This window comes from Anarhichas minor, unplaced genomic scaffold (genome assembly GCF_050575085.1).
Source record: "Anarhichas minor isolate MPS153535 unplaced genomic scaffold, ASM5057508v1 ptg000017l, whole genome shotgun sequence".
NCBI classification, from domain to species: domain Eukaryota; kingdom Metazoa; phylum Chordata; class Actinopteri; order Perciformes; family Anarhichadidae; genus Anarhichas; species Anarhichas minor.
Genome location: NW_027466463.1, coordinates 19,404,002 through 19,425,367, shown reverse-complemented (window position 1 = coordinate 19,425,367; position 21,366 = coordinate 19,404,002). Strand labels below are relative to the sequence as shown.

The window sequence follows — 21,366 nt, the reverse complement described above, 5'->3', positions numbered from 1 at the left end:
TCCAAAGTGACCGTATTCTTCAACACTTCCTCGCTCTGCTTTAAAAAGCTCCCCCTTTTCACTCAACCCGGAGCGCCGCGCCGCCGCTCTCAGACCTGTCAGAGAGCATGTGATTATGCCATCCCGCGACATTCACCCCCTCATTAAGCCACAGCGTGATGGATCAGCAAGACACCGAGAAATTCATTATTCAAAACAGTGCTGAAGATGGTTGTGGAAATCATCATTCGCCCGTTTGTCGAGATGGGGGAGGCGTGCGTGCTGAGGTGTCAGGATTTCCGTGTCCTAAATTTGCTTGGTTACACAACAGCTTCTAAGAGGAAATGGAAGTTTTATTTCCTCTCCCTCGCTCTCTTTTGGGAGGAAGTTTGAAAACTGACAAAGAAGGGAACAAAAGGTAAATGTATGTCAAGCCTTTGTTATTGTTGATGTTCTTTTTGTTCGTCTGTACCTCGCTGCTTCAGCTCCAGAAGAGAAAGGAGAGAGAGGAGCAGCTGGAGGACGTGATCCAGGCCTACGAGAAGATCCACATGGAGAAGAGCAACCTCCAGAGGGACCTCGACAAGATGGTCAGAGACGTGACTCGGTCCGCTGCACCGCGTGCAGAAGCCATATGGCCCATTAATTAATAAATCCTTACAGCTTCACATTCTGCTGAATATGAAATGTAAACGCTGGCATGGACGACATGATGTACTGGCGATGAACATGAGAGATGATCATATTTTAGTTAGCACCATGTGGCCAGAAGTGTGTGGACACGTGTGGGCAGAGATGTTTGTGACGTTTTGGTTCTACTTCAGTCTTAACGCTACACAATGGCAGTAATGTTCTAGACCAGGGATTCCCAAAGTGTGGTGCTTCAAACGATTATGACGCTTACACGTTTTGTTCAGCAAGACAATCTTCACAAATGAACACCACTCTTTGGTAAAGGGATAGTTCAGATGTTTTAAAAGGGCTTGTATGAGGGATTTATCCATAGTCACAGTGTTACCGGCAGTTTGCAGCTGCAAAACTAAATTTTGCCACCTAAAGGAAATATCTGTTTACGTGTTCTCTATATTTAGAATATTCTCACCGCTTTATCTTGCTGTCGGACAGCAAATTGCTGACTCTCTTCCGGGTTTTAGGATTCCTGCAGCTCTCTCAGCCAGCGTGCACAAATCCAGAGCCATGAGCTGGAAACCATCCGACACATTTAAAGTGAACCGCCGAGCAGATTCAAAACTGAAAACCTGCGTCACAAAGGTTTGCACGGGCAGGTGGAGGGGATCTAATGAAGGATGCAATCAAGTTGCACTATGGGAAATGTAGGATATCTCTCTGCATCTGCTGCTTTGATTTAGAAAAAAGACTCTCTCTTGCAAGTCCCCAGTCTTAATGCCAGTGCGATACTGAATTAAAGGGCATCTGTCCGTCATAGCAGTCATACAGAAACGAAACTAAAAACAACATCAGATTCTTGATAAATTCTTCTGTATTTCTGTAACAAACTTCAAAACAAAACATCTGCTTTTTCTCTCTACTGTTACATTCGTCCCTCTGATAGTACGACCAAAAAGAAAAGAGTCACTTCATGAAGTGCATTTAACTCGGCACTCTCGACAACACTGCTCATTTCAGAGTAATTGCCCTCTGAGCAAACCCGTTTCATCACTTCTTATTCTGAGTCAACAGCCCTTCAGAGAGAAAAGTCCTTTCAGAGACGACACATGATCGACTGGAAGGACACATAAATCTCTAAATGATTCAATTATTGTTTGTTGTCCAAGATGCAGCAACTTTCCATCATTTAAAAAAAACATACACCGATTTGTGTTTTAGCTTCATGCTCCGACTCCTTTCATTTAGACACGTGCGTATTTCAAACTGTGAGGACGAACACATTTCTGTGGCGGAGCTACAAATCAACGTGGCTGCAGACCAGGCAGACGCCTTCCAACTGAACAGATTGGCTGGCTGCTCTTTCCCAGAACCCCTCTGTGATAATAAACCCTCTCATATGACAGTGAAGTCCGTCGAGCAGCTCACGCCGAGCAGCCTCAGCAGTTTTTATGCGATGACGGGGACGAGGTGCGCCAACGATGTTGGAGCTGCCACAGTGTCTCAATGTCACCCCGAGTCTGTGGCTCGACCTTTAGCCTTCCAGCAGTGCACTCACTCACTAAGCTGCATCATATTTGTATGTTATGAATATGTATTTTATCGTGTGTGTATTTTGCATAATGAAAAGGAAGAACTAAGAAAAAGAACATTTCACCAAGAACAAAGTTTAGGATAAACTGTTGACATGTTCAAGGATCCTAAATATCAGCATCTGTAATATACATTCATATCCTGGCGCTGATATGATAACACTAGTATTCACAAATATCAAACTGGCTTTTAGCAGTTTACAAAGAAGCAAAGTGGCCTGGCTGTGTGTCGCAGGACAGAAGTGGCAAAGGAACAGGGCCGGCCATTTATTGAACTTTTAAAAATAAACTAGAATATTTCTTGAGCTGTTTTTTAAATAAATTCCACCGTTTCTACATCCAAGTTTAAACACTTTGTGAAATTATCTGTCTTAACCTCTTTTTCATTCACCAGTTCTGCCTGTTCTAGTATTGTAGCGTAGTTATTTTGATAAAGATGTAATTGTCCATGGCACACGGGGTCTTCTGGTTGAGAAGCAGACCTTCTTGCAGTGTATCTGGTTAAAAACTACACATTTACTTTAGTTTGGCCCTTGACTCCTTGTAGTTATATTGTGTCTGTTTGTGGCCCACCATCAAAGACGTTTGGTATATAACCTCTGTACGTGTTTGGATCCTGTGTAGTCGTAATGCAATTGGTGGATTAGAATAAAATGAATGTGTGTGATTGCAGACCGGCCTGGTGGAGAAGCACGTGGAGCGTACCCTGGGCCTGGAGTCGGCTCTGAGGCAGAGGGACAACTCGCTGCAGAAACTCAACATGCAGCTGCACAGCAAAGACATGCAGTACCTGCAGCTGCACGCCGGCCCCGACGCACACAGTGAGTGACGGTCGCCTCTCTCCTCCATCTCCTCCATCTCCTCCATCACCTCAATCTGTAGCTGAGATGTGTGGGTATTCTGGTTTTACTGTCAATAGGTTCTGATGGTTACAACACAGCCAACGACGATTCCTGCTACCATCATTACTGAGGTTATCGCCATTTTCAGAGAGAACCGTAGTGTTTACTGGTTGTTGCAATTGTTAAAACATAATTTGTGCAACAGGGGCCTCTATTTATCGAAACTCGAACACAAAATATAAACTGTCTCACATCTCTTGCAAAAGCAAGGTCTCCCTTGAAAAAGAGATTTTAATCTCAAACTCTTCTAAAAGTGACCAAATAAATAGCTTTGTCAACAACTGCTATCAAACACTATTATCTGAGTCTATAGACTTAAAACACAAATGTTTGTTCCCAATACTTATAAACACACATTTACTTTAACTGAAAATGACATTAACATTACAGTATTGTACTGTAAATAAAAAATACAGTATCTTACAGCTATAGTCCTCTAACTCTCTCTGTAAAATAAAATAAATAATCTAACTGCTTACAGGTGTTTTCACAGGTGCATTCTGGGAGCAGGTGGTTGATAATAGCGTGTTGTATTTCAATGTCAAGCTTCAATGTGTTTAGCAAACAACACACATTCACCACTCAACTCTAAAACGCATTTTAGTTACTGTAAGATAAATACAGCACAAAGTACCAGCACAGTATCAGTACAAAATACATTTAACCAGCCGAGACACCATCTCAGTTAATCACTGCTCATCTTTTCTCTGCCATCAAATCCCAAAATCTGGCCAGAAAAAAACACGGAGGTCAAGTTAATCCTCGGCCTGTTGGAGAGAACCAGCTTGGACATTTTGTTCCAGCTCCTCAATCACAGCCGCAGGAATAGAGACCTCCAAAATCCAAACATTTGTCAGTGCCTGGTGCGGTATATTTGGAGGATTTCTCAGTATCGTTCAGCCCGTTGCTTCCATCTGTACAGCCGAGTGATCTCTATTGTAATCAGTCTGTGTCACCAAATGCTGGAAAACCTGCGAGACAAGTCAAATTATTACGATGCAAACAAAGGCAGGTCACTCACACTGCTTTCACTGCTTTTCAATACATTCTTTTTAAAAAGCATGTGAATAAAACCTTTAATTCTTCTAAAGCTTCACCAAGTCAGCAGATTCCCTCATTTTGAGACTGCAGCACAGAAGATAAAACATGCAGTCCAGTAGATTGTGCTAAACTTTAGACGTCGTGGGTGGCTGATGGAAAACTGGAAGAAATGTGTCACCGCCACCTCAACAGATGCCCCCCCTCATACATAAAGAATCAGGCATTTTTACGTCACTGTCACTTCTCTCCTCTCTGGAATCAGATCTATACTATTAAACTGCTGTCAAATTGAATCAAATATGCAAATGAGGCATTGTCTAATGGTAACTTTTGGTGAGTTTAGGAGAAATCTACAGACACAAATAGACAAAGTAGTGAAATAAATGTGTATTTTGAATGTTTTCTTTCCTCCAGTCTTAAAAGAAGATTCCCACAATCGATCAGTGCATGATAAACAATGTTTTTGCCTGCAGTGTCTCGCCTTCATTTTGTGTGTGAGGAGTCAGAGCTTGCAAGGTATTATTGTTGATTAAGAGCGGCGTGTGCGTCTATGAATGTGGGAAGATATCCGTGTACAGTATGTGTGCACAAGAGGAGGCAGGAGGAGCTGGGATATAAAAGACGATGCGCCGCTCCAGTGTCTTCTGGCTCAAGGACTGAGTGTGAGTCTTTGTGAGCAGAGCTGAATCACTAACATGCCCACGCACATCACATCACCCAGGTACAAAGTGAAAGACGCTGCCCTTGGAAGAAGTCAGCTCCTCTGCTCTCTCATACTCATCTATTGTACAACAACCGTGGACAGAAGATTAGAAAGAACGCTGCATTAGTCAGGGCCAAAAGCAGTGAAAATTAAGTATTTTCATTTCTCTCTCTCTCTCTTTTTGCTCCCAGTGCTGGACTGTCCAGCTTTGACCCTCCAGAGCTCCCGTAGCCTGGACGCCCTGTCCGACCTGAAGCTGCAGCGGCTGGAGGCTGAGCTGGAGGGGGCGCGGCACGAGGCCCAGGGGGCGTGTCGGAGGGAAGAGGAGCTGAAGGGGGAGTGTGAGAGACTGAAGGAGGACATGAGGATGCTGCAGAACAGCCAGAGGGACCGGGTCAGTGTTGATGTTGTCAGAGAAGCAGTGCTGTTCTTGTGATACATTCCTTGTTTTGTCCTGAGTGATGTGTGAGAAGTATTAAGAGAAATGTCAAATCCATCCCCAGAACATTAGATGTATCGGACGATCCTGCATTACCCCGGATTACTATTAAAGACACAGATTCTTTACCTTGAACGTTGGTGTGAATTGGGTGCTGCCGGGATTCTGGGCTGCACATTCCCAGTGGTGGTCATCCAATAACAACAACATCATTCAAACAGCTTTAAAGCACCAGGGGCGGAGGGTGTAAATATCTAGTGCTGCACTCAATATTGTACATAAAGGAACAGTTCGCGAGTGAGATGTGAAGATCGATACAACATTAAATATGAAGCTACCGCCAGCAACCGATGAGCTTAGCTCTGCACAAAGACTGGAAACGGGGGGAGACAGCTTTTGTGCGGATGGAATAAACAGTTCTGGTCATAGACTGCTAATAGGAAGTAGACACAGTAACCGTGACCGTAGCCCGTTGGTTTATGGACTATAAACTCATGTTTACTGAGGTAATAAATCAAGAGAGAAGTAGAGTCATTTTCTCATAGACAACCAGAGGAGTCGCCCCCTGCTGGACATTAGAGATAATGCAGGTTTAAGGCACTTCAGAGTTGGCTTCGCTCTTCAGAACCGGAGGTTGCCGCCTGGTTCTGGTTGGTGGGTTTTGTTTCCTTGCTACAGAGCGAGGCTAGCTGTTTCACCCGGTTTCCAGTCGTTGTGCTAAGTTCCAATACAGTTGTTCTCTCTTTGTTGGAGCAACATTGCGAACATATTTGGGCTTCATGGATGACTTCACCTACACACATAAAACCATAAAAAGGTCCACCGTAGCACAATGACACACACACACAGTGCTTGAATAATAATTATCCTCGTCCTCTTTATTTCTGACGATGTTACCTTCAGACATGTTGCCTCGATGCGCTCCTGCTGTCAGATTTTGTTCAATATTCTACCAGCACCTGCATGCTAATCTAATTTCATGCTCTACTTCGGCAGGAAATGACTTCTCCGTGCAAGCAGTGTGATGTGGAGTGGATAAAGAAGGTGGGAGATGAGCAGTAAGTGACCACAGCCGATCTCTGGGCGAGGGGAGGGAGGGGAAGAAATGAAACCAGGAGCGATGGAAGGAAAGGTGTCAGGAAGGAGAGAGATATTGGTTGAGCATCATCTGTATCTTGATTCTCCCGCTGACATGACCTCCAGAGGCCTCATTAGAAACAAGACGAGCTCGCCATCGCTGGCCAACTGGGTTCAAACCCAGCATTAATTAAAAGGAGTGTTCTTCTTTGTGCACAAACGCCGCATTTACTAAGTGCATTCGACTGTAACACCATTGTTTCTTATTCAACATTTGCTGAGGAGAGATGAGTCTGAGCAGTAGGGGGCAGTGTAAGCACAGCACAGAACCACTTCCTCTATAACGGCATCGATCCACCTCTCTCTTACAAGTGAAACCACACAAAAGAGCAACAGTGGGCATTCAAGTGTTTCCACTCGCTTACAGCACACGAGAGAGAAAAGAAAGTAGCTCATGTTCATGCCTTTATAAAAGTTGCCCCATCTTGCGTGGCTGTTTACGAGGTGCTACAGGTACGATGAAGAGTCAAAACCACAGCAGGTTGGGCAAATGACTCCCACACAGTGAAACCCCAGAAGTGTTTCGATGGGGAGACAAACTGAAAGTAAACTCTGGCAGCACAGAGAGGTTGGTACTGAGTGTGTGGTGGAAGACTACTGCTTTTTTCCAGACCTTGGTCACCTTTTGGTTTTACTCAACAATATCACTAACTCCCACTGAGAACCTACAGTGCCTCTCCTCTGCTTCCTGCTGCTTTTTCTTGTAATTGGGCTCATTTAGAGTAAACTGCACAGATTGATAGGGAGGGTTTTGCGTGTGCTGTGGAGCACATTAACACACAACCTTCGCCCTGATAATCAGCAGCATTTTAAAGGTGTACTTCACCCACAACATGACCATCAGTTACTCACCTTGAGTTCTTGAAGAAAACTTTTGTTCTTCTCACATGCCTCCGCGGTGAAATGTATCCAGTCTATTTACAATTTAAATAGTGAGGTTTTAGTGAAGATGCATGTGTTTGTGAAGTAGTGAGCATTGGAATGAGTTGTTTTAGAGTTTGTTAACGGACGTTTTGATCTAGTTTTGCGGTTTTACTTTACTTCAATTCATCAAGACTTTTTTTCCACTTTTGTATTCTCTGTTCACCGTGGAGGCACTAAAACCGTTTCTTTAAGAATTCAAAGTAACACAGTATTTCATATATGAATCGTCATTTTCGGGGGTAAAGTATTCCTTTCACCTTCTAAAAAGCAAAACAAATGTTCTCTTCCATTCGTTATGTTTCTTTCCTCTCCTTTGTGGCTGTAATCTTACAACCAGTCAAATGAAATGACTTTTTTGTGTGCATCACTCAGAACTAGTATTACGTGAATGGGATGCCCTCACCAACCACAAGCCACACTGCGCACCCCCCCCCTTTACTACAGTAAACAGAGCGACTGACTAATCCCTCTTCAGCTTTCAGAAAGTGAGACTATTTCCAATAAGTCACGACATGATTTTAATTTCTTCCTATATTTTGTTGGAAATTCAAAACACCACTGAAGGAGTGACAACGTTCGAGCCTGGCTTTTGAAAAACCACAAAGTTTAGCTTCTGGAAATCCATTTTTTGAACATTTTTATTGATAACTATCCCCCCCCCAAAAAACACTTGCAGTTACCAGGTAGCAAAGCCCGTCACTCTGGATGTTTGGTGCACTGTGACTTAGTGTGAGGACTGTTTGACACCTCTCTGTGTTCGGCTGAAAGTGCCTCATGCGAGTGTGAAAAGCCCCCTCCGTTTTTTAACACGTCCCCTTATGAGGCCGAAGGCATGCAGCCAAAATTCACTACCATGAATATCTTCCTTTTGCCAAACCAACAAGTTTATGAGAGCATTTGTTATGGCCACATCACAGAGTATTCAACCGTTAGTTCCCCCTCGAGGCCACGTCCTCGATGTGAGCGACTGAGCTGCAGAAGGTTTGAAAAAGAAGGTTTATTATTACTCTAAGCCAACAAAGAGGAGCTCCGATCTCGCAGGCAGCTGCAGTGACGGCTCTTTCTTTGAAACGTCTGAACGGGTCAGAGGTCGGATTCCTGCCCACACGCTCCTCACTTCATCTCCTACACACACATCCACCCTTGTATCTGATCGATTCAGAGGCGCCAATCTTCCATCAATGCTGCATCTGCAATCATCAAGCCCCTCCCACGCGCTGTACTGTACATTGTACAGTACGTTCGCGCGGTTACACACAAACAAGCGAAAGAAAGAAAGGAAACAAAAATAAATGCAAAAAGAACAGGCGCATGCAGGAAAATGTCTAAAAGTATTGTTAGACATGCAGAGACCAAAACAAACTTGATGTCAAAGACATCAGGTGTTCACACGTCTGCTTCGCTGTGAGAGGTGTCGCAGCCCTACCCCGACACAGTTTGTCGAAACACACCAGCAAAATTGAAAAGTGAGCCAGTACAAGTGTGAAAAGGAAAGAGGTGCATGCATCTAAACTGTCGAAAAATTCCGTATACACCTCCGATTAGAAAAGGAAGAAGTCCGAGCAGAACTGGAGCTGAGATTCACCTGAAAGAAGTCGTTTTTGGCGATATCAATATTATACTTTATGCACCACCCACCATGCAAGTTGCCAGTAAGTAACCTTTCGATTGTTGTTTTCCTACTGACGCACTAAAGGTGTTGAAAGGTTTGGAGGAGACTTCAGATGACCCTGAATCATCTCAATGTCAGCACCAGGTTCCAACAACCTCAACCAAAAATGAGGGATGTTGTTTGTTCTAAGGTGGTGGGTGAAGAGGGGGTTTGAGACCCCACTCTGTCTGAGTCATAGCAGAGTCGGTGGAAAACTAGGTGGGCCACTCGCAAAAGCCAACTAACCAGTGGAAGTTATGACTTATCTCCAGCTTGTGAGCTTCCCTGAAATGGGGTGCCTGACTTTATTTTAAATAATATCGGGGGGATAAACTTGTATGTGGTGCTAAAAAAACAGCTAGCTCGTTTTTCAGTGCAGATAAAATGTAAAGAGGTGCAGATTAAAATCGTAGCTCAGAGTTAAAAAAAATCTGCTGTTATTAATAAAATAAATATGCAGGGTTTATTTTAATACATACTCTAGTAGCAGGCTTAACCCACACACACACACACACACACACACACAGTGAGAAGACTTAATTAAGTTAGTGCGCGGGTGTGCTGGGGAACATACTTTTAATTTGACAGTGTGTTGTATTTGCTGTGAAGGCAGGATAAGTGTTTTTCTTCTCTTGTTTGGTGCTGCAGTGGAAGTTAACATATTTTCCCATCTATGCAGACGTTTATCTGCCACCATCTCTGGAGGAATGAGCTGAGTCAAATTCTGATTGAGAGGTTGAACATTGTTTTTTCGGAGATGCTTCATCAGATCTGAGAGTAGCAACGATCTGGCACTCGGCTACAACGAGACGGTTTTTCTTGAAACTTTTAAGTAGAGAAAACTTGGGAGTAGAAGTGACAATAGAGTTACGCAAGTTTATTCTAATTGCACACACGCAAAAGTCAATTTAAAGTGCTTTAAGTAACTCATTAAAAACATGTTTTTAAAGAAAGAAATAAACATTAATTAAAAATAGAAACTTTTAAAGTCCTGAAAACAGAGACAAATACAGGAACCCAAGATGGTTCATGGAGAATTTTTTAAGTTTTGCTAAACATGCAAAACCAAAGTTATGCAGAACATAAAAGTTTGTAACTGATTTGAACGTGCGTGTCAAAGTCACAAATATCCGGTGGAAGTTTGTCTCAGCTCCGTTTTATTTTTGCATTCATGAAACCAATCGAACCTTTGAATCACAGATGACTCAGGCTGGCAGGATAAACTGATTATCTCAACAGATTACAAGTTAGATTTCAGGGTTTCACGTCTCGCCAGTCGGGCAATCAACTTTCTAATCTACCGCCGTCGGTGCGCGTGAGTGACTTTCAGGTCAAGACTGGGGGAGTTTACAAAAATTGGTTAGACATCTGAGATAAGCCGTGCGTTATCAGATTTGAGGGCAGCGACTACTACAGCTGCTTCTTTTAACCAAACAGTTAACATCAGTCTCTGAAGATGCTTAAAGTTGCACAGAGATTATTCCTTACATCTGCTTGTGTAACACCTGCCTGACAGTCATTTAAATGATGGGGCTCAGATCAGTTTGGAGCTAATGAGTTGACTCAAAGTCAGCCTGTTGCCATGGTTTAAGAGACGCATGGAAGCCAAGCGTTGTTGTTTACTCTTCTTGAAATAGAGTTGCTCCGTCAGCGCTGCCCCTGAGAGACTCATGACACATCTTTGCATGAAACGGTGTGATTTTATGCACTTCAAAATTATGTGCCGTGACATGCACTCTAAAAATATAAACCGATAAGCCTCTCAATTAGCGAGGCCGCGTCAGCGCTGCAGAGCTCATTCAGCTGCAGTGTGTGGATTTAAGATGCAGTTTCATCCCGTCTGACTCTGATTAACTTACACATTTTGTAAATTGCATTCCACCAACATTGTGATATAATGACAATTATTAAGATGATGACATAATTGCCTCCCTCCCTCCAGGGTGAACTTGGCTCTGGCCTACACAGAGCTGACGGAGGAGCTGGGACGCCTCCAAGCGCTGAGCTCCAAGCAGACGGAGATCCTGAGGAAAGCGTCGCAGGAGCAGGCTAGTCCAGGTTAGCAAGAATACGGTGTGTCGAAACTGTGGGAAAAACGACCTGTGGCACCGTCACCTCAGTGCCTCCGTGCTGGAGGAAGCACTCAGTTATTTTACCCGAGTAAACGTAGCAAATATTCAATTACAAATCCTGTTGACGGTTTAATCCAGTGTAAACACATGTAAAATACTTTATACATGAGACCAAATAAATGCATTAAGGCTCAAGAGAATGAACTCTATCCTTTCATGTTAGATTTAATGTTATTTAGATTACAATTATCAGAACAATAAATAAAACACTGAAATTTGTTCATACTATTTATTGAGTCCAATCAAATCTATACGTCATATTTTGTAAATTTACCAAAATAGTTAAATTTTCTTGTTAGACAGATGCTGGCCCTTTGTAAAATGAAATGTCACTTAATCAAAATAACATTAATACATCCCTGTAGGCAGAGATGGGCAAAAATACATCAAAATGTATTTTGATACAAAATACAAAATACCCCTCAAATAAATGTATCAAAATAAAATACAAAATACTGGTGCCAGAAAATGTAACAAAATATAGGAAATACTTTTTTCTGGATTTTCCGTTTTCTCACAATTTGGTATAGCAGAGCATTCAGGTTTGGGCTCTATAATATAATATAATTATATATAATGTACACAAAGCTCTGGTGAAGCCCACAAAAAGGAAGAACAGTCACAGAATGTCAGTGTAATAAGCACATCTGTGCTTGTTGATGGTCCTTCTTGAACATCATCTTGCTGAGACATGTTGTCCACCTGGCCAACTGTAGAATGTATGAAATAATAAAACTAAGAATAATTTCATAATATGCCTTTTAAATAAAATAAATTGGATATTTAATGTTTTTTTTTTTTTTTAACAAATGGACACCTACTGTCACAGCCTGGTTAACTGTGAACTATATTATCTGCCAGTAATTGATATGGCATTATGACATTCACATTGAGAAGATACAGCATAACTTGTAATACAGTGCAAGATTAGATGGTCAGACGTCTCTTGATAAAGTTATCATGAACATACAAGCTCCCAATCTCCCTCTTCCAATAGCTAGCTACTCCACTGATAAGTTAACTTGCTAAACACTGGCTATGCACTAGCCTAGACAGCATGCTAGCGTCATTAGCATGTTAGCATCGATCGCTAGCTTGATATTATAACCATCACCATGTGTATACAATAGGCTATGTAGCCAGACCCAGACATCAATTATACATCAAGCTAGTTGACATCTGTCACCAGGGGCGTTTCTAGGATTCAAAGAAAGGGGGGGCTTAGCCCCAAGGGCAGCGTCATGTTTGCGCACGTAGCGGCCGGCAATTTGTTTTGGGGCCCATTTGGGGCCGTGGATATCCATTGATTCAGACAGTTCATAGATTGTGAAGAGTGTGATTTTGCTCTGTTGTTTTGCTTGCATTCAGTATATGATAACACAAGAGACAGAATTTGAGGGTCATAGTGAAATTTGACAACACAAATATGAACTTTTCTCAAATAAAGAATATCCGCGTCACTACCAAATCCTAATTCTTAAAGGGACCGCACACAATGGATGGAGAATGGACCCGACAGTGTCAACTTTATATCGTTAAGTATGATGATAGGCTATTGGATTGTAATTTGAAGGGGGAGAAAAAACCAGAACGCACGCACATATGTAGCATGTTAGAGTTATAAATAACTTGTCCATGTGAGAAACAATAGTTTAATTTAATGACATCACCAAAATAATTTTTTGGTCTGTCACACTAAAATATTTACCTTGACAGACAATCCGTAGAACTTGAAGATCTGAAGACTGAACTCGTGAACTGTTTTTTGATTCGTGGAGAAAGTATTTTGAGTATTTTAAATACAAAATTACTCCACTCTAAAGTATTTTGTTACAAATTACGTTCGATTTTTATCGGCCCTATCAAATACAAATTACAAAATACTTGAAAGTAATTGAAATACGTATTTCAAATACAAGTAATAGAAATACTGCCCATCTCTGCCTGTAGGTCTCTGCACGTTTACCTCTGCTGTCTAATGGAATAACAAATAACTTCCGGTTGTGATTTGTTGCTTCAGTTTTTCTCACTTAAGAGTAAAAGACAGACACTAACAGACACGTTGTAGAGTGTTGAACAGTAGCAACACCTTTCCCTTCCTGCACGCAGTCACACACATATCCAACGTCTCACAACTGTGCAGCTACTAACCCACAAACCAAAAGGCCCCGCGTGCATCGCCTTCATTGAGCAGTCGATTTGTACAAACTGTAAGATGACGCTGCATAAATCAATGAATAAGTGTGCATTTTAACGCGGCTAACAAGTGGGGGGAACACAGAACCCCCGTTAAAGGTTTCCCTAAGGTCGTGTTTTGTCACATCAATATAGGAAATGGGACTTGAACGCCACGTCTGCTTAGTTACAGGATGGTGCAGGCGATGCGATTGCCTCTTGGCTCTTTTTTGATAACAAAACAAATATTTGGTTCTTGTGAATTGTTGAAGTAACCAGAGGAGCAGAGGAGAGGGGGTTTGTGTTGAGCCCTGAACGCTCTCCTGGGCGTTACAGTGTAAGAGTGAGCGTGAGCTGAAGAGTCCCATTCGACTGTTTCCATCTCGGAGGTTTTCAGAGTGCTTCAGAGCACAAACACCTCCGCCCTCTTTAACACCTCAACCGACCGGCAATAAATGATGTTTCCTCTTTGATATGGGAAGTGGTGACTAGAAGGGGGACTGAGTCATCGACATGTCTTGTAAATACACTAAACTGTGCAGATCTAAATCTTTTCATGAATACACACAGGGACATAATGTGCATTTCTTTTAACTGAATCCTTTACTGCAGGAAGGTTTAGTTTGTAAAAACTGCCCTGAATGTCTCCTGATAAAGTATATATTAACTCACTGTTTTGGTGCAAAAATGTCTTTTTTTCTGTTTCTTATAACTTTATTTTCCAAGATGTCAGGCAGCATCGAGACATATAACTAATGTAAATAATATGAAAGAAATAAACAAAAAAAGGATAAAAGGACACACAACACCATAAACTAACACTTTCTAAAAAGGTTTCAGATATTCCATCAAAAATAATAACAGACAAAATCCCCAACAATGTTTCATCCATGTTCATATTCAGCAAACTGTTTATTTTTCTTCCCTCAGTCCAGCGTCACTCTCCCATCCACCACCAGCGCCACTCTCCGGTGTCTCAGCGCCACTCGCCCATCTCGCAGCGGCACTCTCCGGTCCCGCCCCCCTCACACCACTCCCCGATCCAACAGAGACGCTCCCCGGTGCTGCAGCGCCTCTCCCCGGACATGCACCGCCGCTCCCCACTGCTAGACGTCAACGACGGGCCGGCCTCTTACTCCTGCCGCCCTCCCAGCCAGCACCTGAGGGCCAGCTTCCAGGGCCGCCGCAGTTACTCCGAGGTGGCCGACCCCTCCGCTTACCAGTGCCCTCCCCGCTTCTCCCTGGACCCCGTCGCCACCCTGCCTAAGCCTCGGCCCTACATTGACGGCTACGCGAAACAGCAGCCCCAACACGTGGGCTCTCCTCATGGGGGACTGCAGCACAGAGGCTCCCCGTCCCACCATAAAGGTGGCCCCGGAGGAGACGGGGGCCTCGGGGAGAGCTCCATGCGCCACTCGAGAGAGATGCCATTCCCACTGTCGGAGGTGGGCCACCTGCATTTTGAACCCCCTCCGCCTTCCACACCGGCCCCCCAGCCCCCACAGTCCTCCGAAGATGAGGAGGAGTGGAACTGCCCGCATCCCATCAGCCCCCCGCGGACGCTGGGCGTGCTCTCCTCCGCGGTGCCCGGTGGCGTCATGAGAGGCCCGGCGTCCTGCTCAGTCTTCCCCATCCCTCAGAGGTCCAACACCCTCAGCTGCCACCCGCAGCCGGGGTACATGTCAGCAGAGCACGCTCAGTCCTGGCCTTCAATCAATGTGAGTTCAAACAAAGTGTAAAACACGATAACAACATGTAAATGAGCTTGCATGGATACCATATGAGTGGCTCTGAAACCACAAAGTTGCAGCAGTGTACAGTTTTTAAAAAGTGTCACTTTGTCACAACTGTAGTTCCTGAGCTGGTTCACAGAAAATGACTGTTCTTTAACACCAAGACGCTTGCCAATGAGTCTTGTTCCCTCTGAATGTCACAATCCTCTGTCTCCATCATGTCTCCACTTCCTTTAAAGTAAATACTTAACAGAAATACAGTCACTTGCATCCTTTCTGAGCTTGAGATGAGAAGTTAGATATCGATCGAGTGTGTTTTGCCTTGCAGCTCGCACGGCTCTGTGCGCAGGTAACACAATCTATACATCAACATCTCTGAAGCTCATTAATTCACATGTTATATCTTGTAAAAGAAAGAACTGTAATAACAATAATCTTCTTTTTCAAGTGAGTCGGTCAGAACTATTTCTTGACAAACATTATTGTGCACAGCTTCTTCAAATTAAGGTTTGCAAGGTTCGCTTTAGACCGAAACCAGAAATTGTACTCGTTGACCAAATCTGGCAACCCACGCTGGAGCAGGAGACGGCACACAGAAGCACAGGATGTACGGATTACCGGTTGTTTGTCAAGAAATAACTCCAACTTCAACAAACAAGACACATCATGTCGATAAAACGGCTTGAGGGGAGCATTCTTAAACTTGTGGCAAACATTAGCTCCATCTAATATTTGCCGATTCTTTTGCTTTAAGGTTTTTTAAAAGCTAAGCATGATTATCCTCGCAAGAAAAATGCAGCATCAGTTGTTTTCAGCAAATATCTGATCCCGACATGAGCTTATGTAACATGTTTATGTTGGTGGAAAAGCCCTCCAGCAGCTGGAATTTCTAACTTTGCTACAATACTTTGAAAAATTACAGTATTTGAAACCATTTTTGACACTAAGGAATAAAAAACTGACACATTGCGGGCATAAAATATGAGTGTTTCAACTCACTGTCAGAGAGAAGAGAGCAGAAAACGCAGCTGGTATCTGAGTAGTAGAAACGGTTTTAAATACATAGAATCAATATTAATTGATGCTCCAATATTGTTGACAAGCTATATGACTGCTGTCCATCGGAGAAGGTCGGAGTGGATGGATGGTTCAACAAGATGTTGAACTTTGAAATAAAAGACCAGTTTCCCATTTTCTACCAACTATGTTGGTTTCTTAAATCCATATTGATGAAGGTTCACTAACCTTTACAAAGTACTTCATTCAACCCAAACCAGGATCTTTACCTCGTTCTAATGAAGTTGCTTTTGTTCCTAAACGTAACCAAATAATAACATTAAAACTTTATTTTTGTTTTGGAGGGCACTGACTAATGATACTTTAAACACTTATATCTCTCATTCTGGTGAGCAATGCCGAATGAGGCAGGGACATGAAACTAGTCTTCTCTCGAAACTGAACAATGAATCTGAGCTTGGAGGAGAGTTTCCACCTGGATTTACTACGAGTCGGTCTATTTCAAAAGTCTGAAGTGACGATCACTCACCAAGTAGTAATTGTGTTGCCTCCCACACGATGACTAATACTATCCAGTGAAGTTTGTGCCTGCATGTGATGTATCCTGCTGTCTAATACCTGTGTGTGTGTGTGTGTGTGTGTGTGTGTGTCGCCCCCACAGCTCTGGATGGAGACGGAGGAGAGCGACATGCGGAGCTGCCCTCTCTGCCAGCTGATCTTCCCCATGGGTTACCCTGACGATGCCCTCATCAAGCACATCGACTCCCACCTGGAGAACAGCAAGATCTGATCGGCAACCAGCCCGCACACATCAGCGCTCTCCTCTTATAGATTACGTCACAGGACGGGGAGTCAGAACGCGGAACGACCAATGCGTGATAATCTATAGGTTAGGGATGCAAAATGAGCGCAGGGGCCCGGTTATATTCGGGAAGCACTTAAAAACACGGGTCTCTCTTGGACTCCTGAGTCCACATGCAGAGTCCCTTACTGGATCGCCCTCCAGACAGCTCTGCCCGTATCATCACCGGCTCTGGTTGCTGCTGTTTTGTAATGAGTCTTGTCGTGTGGTTTCAGCCGGTTTTCAGGTATCGTGTTGTTTTTTTCCGCTTCACAGTGTTGTACACGTTGATTTAGCAAAGTACGAGGTATGAGAGGCGCGCTGGCAGGTTCAGGGGGCTCTGCATGTCAAAAAGTTAGTGTTCATCCGTGAATGATCAGGGAGATCTAAAGGCGTCAGAGTACTCTCAACACTTAGCTTTAAATACTGTTCACCTTGTTGGACATTTTCTATCTCACACACGAACAGTACATTTCTCTGCAGAGGACAGTGATCTGGTAAAAAGCTTGTTGAAACGATCTGACAGATAAATGATGAGTCGTCAGAGTGATGCTGAAGTGAGGAGAGAACGTTAAGGATTTCTAACTGATGCCGGCTCACTTTCACTTCTCTGAAAACAAGGTTTCCGTGGCAGTTAGGAAAGTATAAACCATTCCAGTCTCACATTTCATCTGCTGACAAATCAAGCTGGAGAATACGAATGTGAAAGTGTGTTTGGTTTTATCCCTCAAGCGAGTGATGATGAAGATGATGCCCTGCAGGGCGGGGCACTGCTGTTGAAGCGCCTTCTCTACAAGTGGAGTCAGAATATACCTTAATGCTTGCGGCTTGTTCAAAAATCTAAGTATGTTAGCACTTTAAGTTGGCACAGCCTATACGATGTATCCGTGTTCGGTCCCCATATACTGTATATTTTCCACGTATAATTTACTATTTATATTGACTATCTGTATGGCAAAAAAAATATGAAGATATATTTTTGCAAATGTTGACATGTCTGATGTTGGTGTTCCTCCCATGTGCTCGCACACTATATAGAGCAGTTGAGAGTAAAAGTCCCACCGCATGGGAGACTTTTCTGTACAAAGATTTTGAAATGAACAACTGGGATTCTTCTCGGTCTTCCTAAAGATCTGAACAAAACAAAACAGTTTGATGTCACGACTGCCCAGACCACCCAACAAAAAAAAAAGAAGACGACACACAGCCGGCTGCATGAGACCAAGACCTGATTTTTAAGTGTGCTGTATTTCTATCTCGGGAGATCTGATACCAGAAACTTCATCTCCAATCAGCAAAGTTATCTCTGCAGGGTTTCAGCAACGACACCACTCTTCTTTCTTCTTTTGATACGTGGGTTTCATTTTTATCATGAGTGGAATCTTAACTCACGATCTGCTTTGTGGGACGTGAACTTCTTTTTGAAAAAAAAAAAAGGTTAAAAAAACAACAACAACAAAGTTACACTGATGTCAGCTAATCTGAGGCTTTCAGTTCCATGTGCAGTTTCTAATGTACTGTAGGGGACGTCCCTCCGCACCCACCCATGCATTTAAACTGGTTGGAAGTCACTGAAGAGGTGAAATGCGGTAGATTAGAGCACATAGGGCAGTGATTGTGGCAGCAGGAGGATGTAGGACATTGGTTTCAAGTCCCACTGAAGTACTCTTGAGCAACACACTGAATCCCTACAAGCCTATCCCTATGAAGGTTTAGGGGGGGGGTCAAGGAACACCGTTTTAAAGGTTTATTACCACCTGGGTCTTATTTTATTGGGGTTCAGACATTGGTTCTGTTGGTGATGATAACATTGTGCTCACCTTGTTGATCGCTAAGATCTAGGAGAGCACTAACGTCTCTAAAAAAAGAAGCCAGACGAATTGCTTAACTGTTGATGCTGATGAGCTAATTGCTAACATGTTAGCTAGCTGGCCTGTTTCACAGAGACGGTTGAATTAAAATAAATCTGTAACACAGCTAATAAGCTACGATAGCTTTCTCCATTTTGGATTTTCTGGCTTTCCATTCCTTCATAAAGAATTTAATGCTGGCGCAACCAGACCTTTAGAACATTTAATTTCAGTCACTTTACAGTAGAAGCGCCTTGCCTCGCCTGAAGTATAGACTCGCTAACGTCAGAAGAAAATATTGCACTTTTTTCTCAATTTTTCTAAAATGTAATGCCAACCCTAGCTTTAAGGAGTGAGCCTACGTAGTAACTCGATTGATCACAAGACGAGATGCGACAGGATTTGTCGGATTCAGGTCGGTGTTGGCAAATTTGAAAAAAACCTTCTGAATTTTTAGAAAAGGGAAATGCACCTAGCACCTCCACTAAACCACGTCCTGGGGAAACCCTGAAAACTGTTTCACAAGAAATAAGTTCAGATTAGTCTGAAAAACATGTGTGTTGCATAATAATCTAAATTCCTGCTCAATTGATCAATCTGTTGTGCCTGCAGGTTTTGTTTTGCAAAAAAAAAAGCAATCAACTTGGTGATTATTGTCACTGATAGAACCAAACTGAAATAAGCTGAAATGGGCCTTTAAAGAGCTACATTCTGAGGTGTACAATAAAAACTTTGAAGGCAGTGCAGAGATACTTAACTATTAAATTAAAGAGAGCTTTAAAGACTCCCAATTATTCTATACTGTATGTATGTTCCTTTATCACTCTGTGTAAAAAAATATTTAAAGTTGTGTACAGACAGGTATTTTGCAAGTGTGTCAGGCTAATGCAACGTGTACTCTATTATTCAACAACTTCAAATTGGAGTGTCTGTAAATCAGTATATATATACCCACTACCACACTACGTATGAATTATATACAAGTACTACCCTACACCTTTAGTCTTCTACTCACTACGTAGTGGTACAACCTCTAGTCAACTAATATCCAACTACATTTTGCAGATACAAATCTGTTTGTTTTAAGCTGTGGGGTATGTGACGGTGTGCACTATCAGGCTTAAATGACCCGGACTAAAGGTACACATGGTTAAAACAAAAATTATATTCTTGTCTGAAGGTTTCAGTCATTATTAAGAAATGAGATGCATATTTTTTCTGGACTGATTTATCATGCAGCAAAGAAAGAAAGAAAGAAGCACAACGATCAAAATGTGCATTTCTTCGCTGACGATGATGTAATGTTGCCTCATAAACCACAAGTAGTTAAACTGCATTTGGAAGCTTTAAGTTGACTTAAAATGATACAATGATGTGAATTTGAAGTCAGACTGCAGGATTTTTTTTTCAAAGAGGTAATGTTAAAGTTCAGCAGTTAAAGATTTTACAAACAATGTGTACTTTTTTTCCACCAATCAGAGGAGCTACGTTGGCTCACAACAAAAGACCACGAATGATTCCCTGTATTTTGAAAAACAGAGGACATAGTTTCTTGTTCATGCCAGTGTGTGGCAAGATGCTGCATTGTGGTCAAAGATGCTGGGATGTTTGCAAACCACAACCTGTTAGCCAGCAGCAGCAAAGCAGAGTGACGATCACGCCCTATACGAGCTCACAGTATGACGAACACAGATGTTTATGCTGCGACACATCCGCAAGGAGCCGTGCTGAGGCCCATCACATAAAGATCAGAAATGCTATTTCAGGTTTTTCTTTTGTGGTCACCGACTGCCAAGGTTTCATCTGTTTTTCTTCTTTCTTTTTGTGTCCTAACAGCAGCCTGTCTCCTCGGTTCACTCAGCAGATAAACAGAGAACATTAGATCTCTCAGCGACAGATTTAAATGTCTTTATCATGAAATTTCACTCAAATTTCCCCTCAGATTTACTCAGGAGGTGAACGGCTAGGTCCAACAAAGAGTAACTGGTTTCTTTTTTCATTCTGGTATAGCTTCTTTCTCTTGTAAGTAACTATGTGAGTCAGGTTGTTCTCCTGGGTAACACTAAGCGCACATGAAGACCTCAGCACTTATTAACTCTCCACAACACTAATGAGAAGTAATGTCTACTTCACGACATTTGTGTGGCGGAACAACTCTGCTGTCATTCCAAGGACTTTTACGAGTGTAATAAACAGAACAGACCGCAGCAACGGAGGTATATAAAGAGTCACTTTTTCTTTCTCTCTCTGCCTGTAAATAATGTAATAAATAAACTGGAACATGCACTGGAATAATGAATGAAATGGCATCTCACTCTTTCTTTATCAATATTAAATTTAGAGCTTGCAATACACGTGAGTAGAAATATTTCAGGAGTTACAGTTTGTGTCGAGAGAATCCAAAAAGCACAAATCGCAATTTCCATTCTTTTAAAACACCCATAGAGCCATAAATATTGCTTCAAATTACATAAACTTCAAATAATAACTGCAGCTTGTAGATATTTCTCTATAACTGTTAGGTAAAGGTAAATTGACTTCTTGTAGGTGCAGATATTTCAAACTGAATTATGAGTTTACTTCACAGCCTTACCCAATACTTCATTTTTTGAGTGTAAATTAA

At 42.5% G+C, this 21,366-nt stretch overlaps 1 protein-coding gene across 1 annotated transcript in view; it reads left to right on the top strand.

The window, feature by feature from the left end:
- Positions 1 to 21,034, top strand: part of tbkbp1 (TBK1 binding protein 1) — a 28,339-nt gene extending 7,305 nt beyond the window's left edge. The window contains exons 3-9 of the mRNA XM_076094131.1: positions 465 to 569; positions 2,872 to 3,019; positions 5,036 to 5,238; positions 6,280 to 6,341; positions 10,938 to 11,053; positions 14,233 to 15,020; positions 16,714 to 21,034. Of these exons, the coding sequence (XP_075950246.1) occupies positions 465 to 569; positions 2,872 to 3,019; positions 5,036 to 5,238; positions 6,280 to 6,341; positions 10,938 to 11,053; positions 14,233 to 15,020; positions 16,714 to 16,842 (1,551 nt within the window). The 3' untranslated portion in view covers positions 16,843 to 21,034. The remainder of the gene's footprint in view (positions 1 to 464; positions 570 to 2,871; positions 3,020 to 5,035; positions 5,239 to 6,279; positions 6,342 to 10,937; positions 11,054 to 14,232; positions 15,021 to 16,713) is intronic.
- The last annotated feature ends 332 nt before the right edge of the window (positions 21,035 to 21,366 follow it).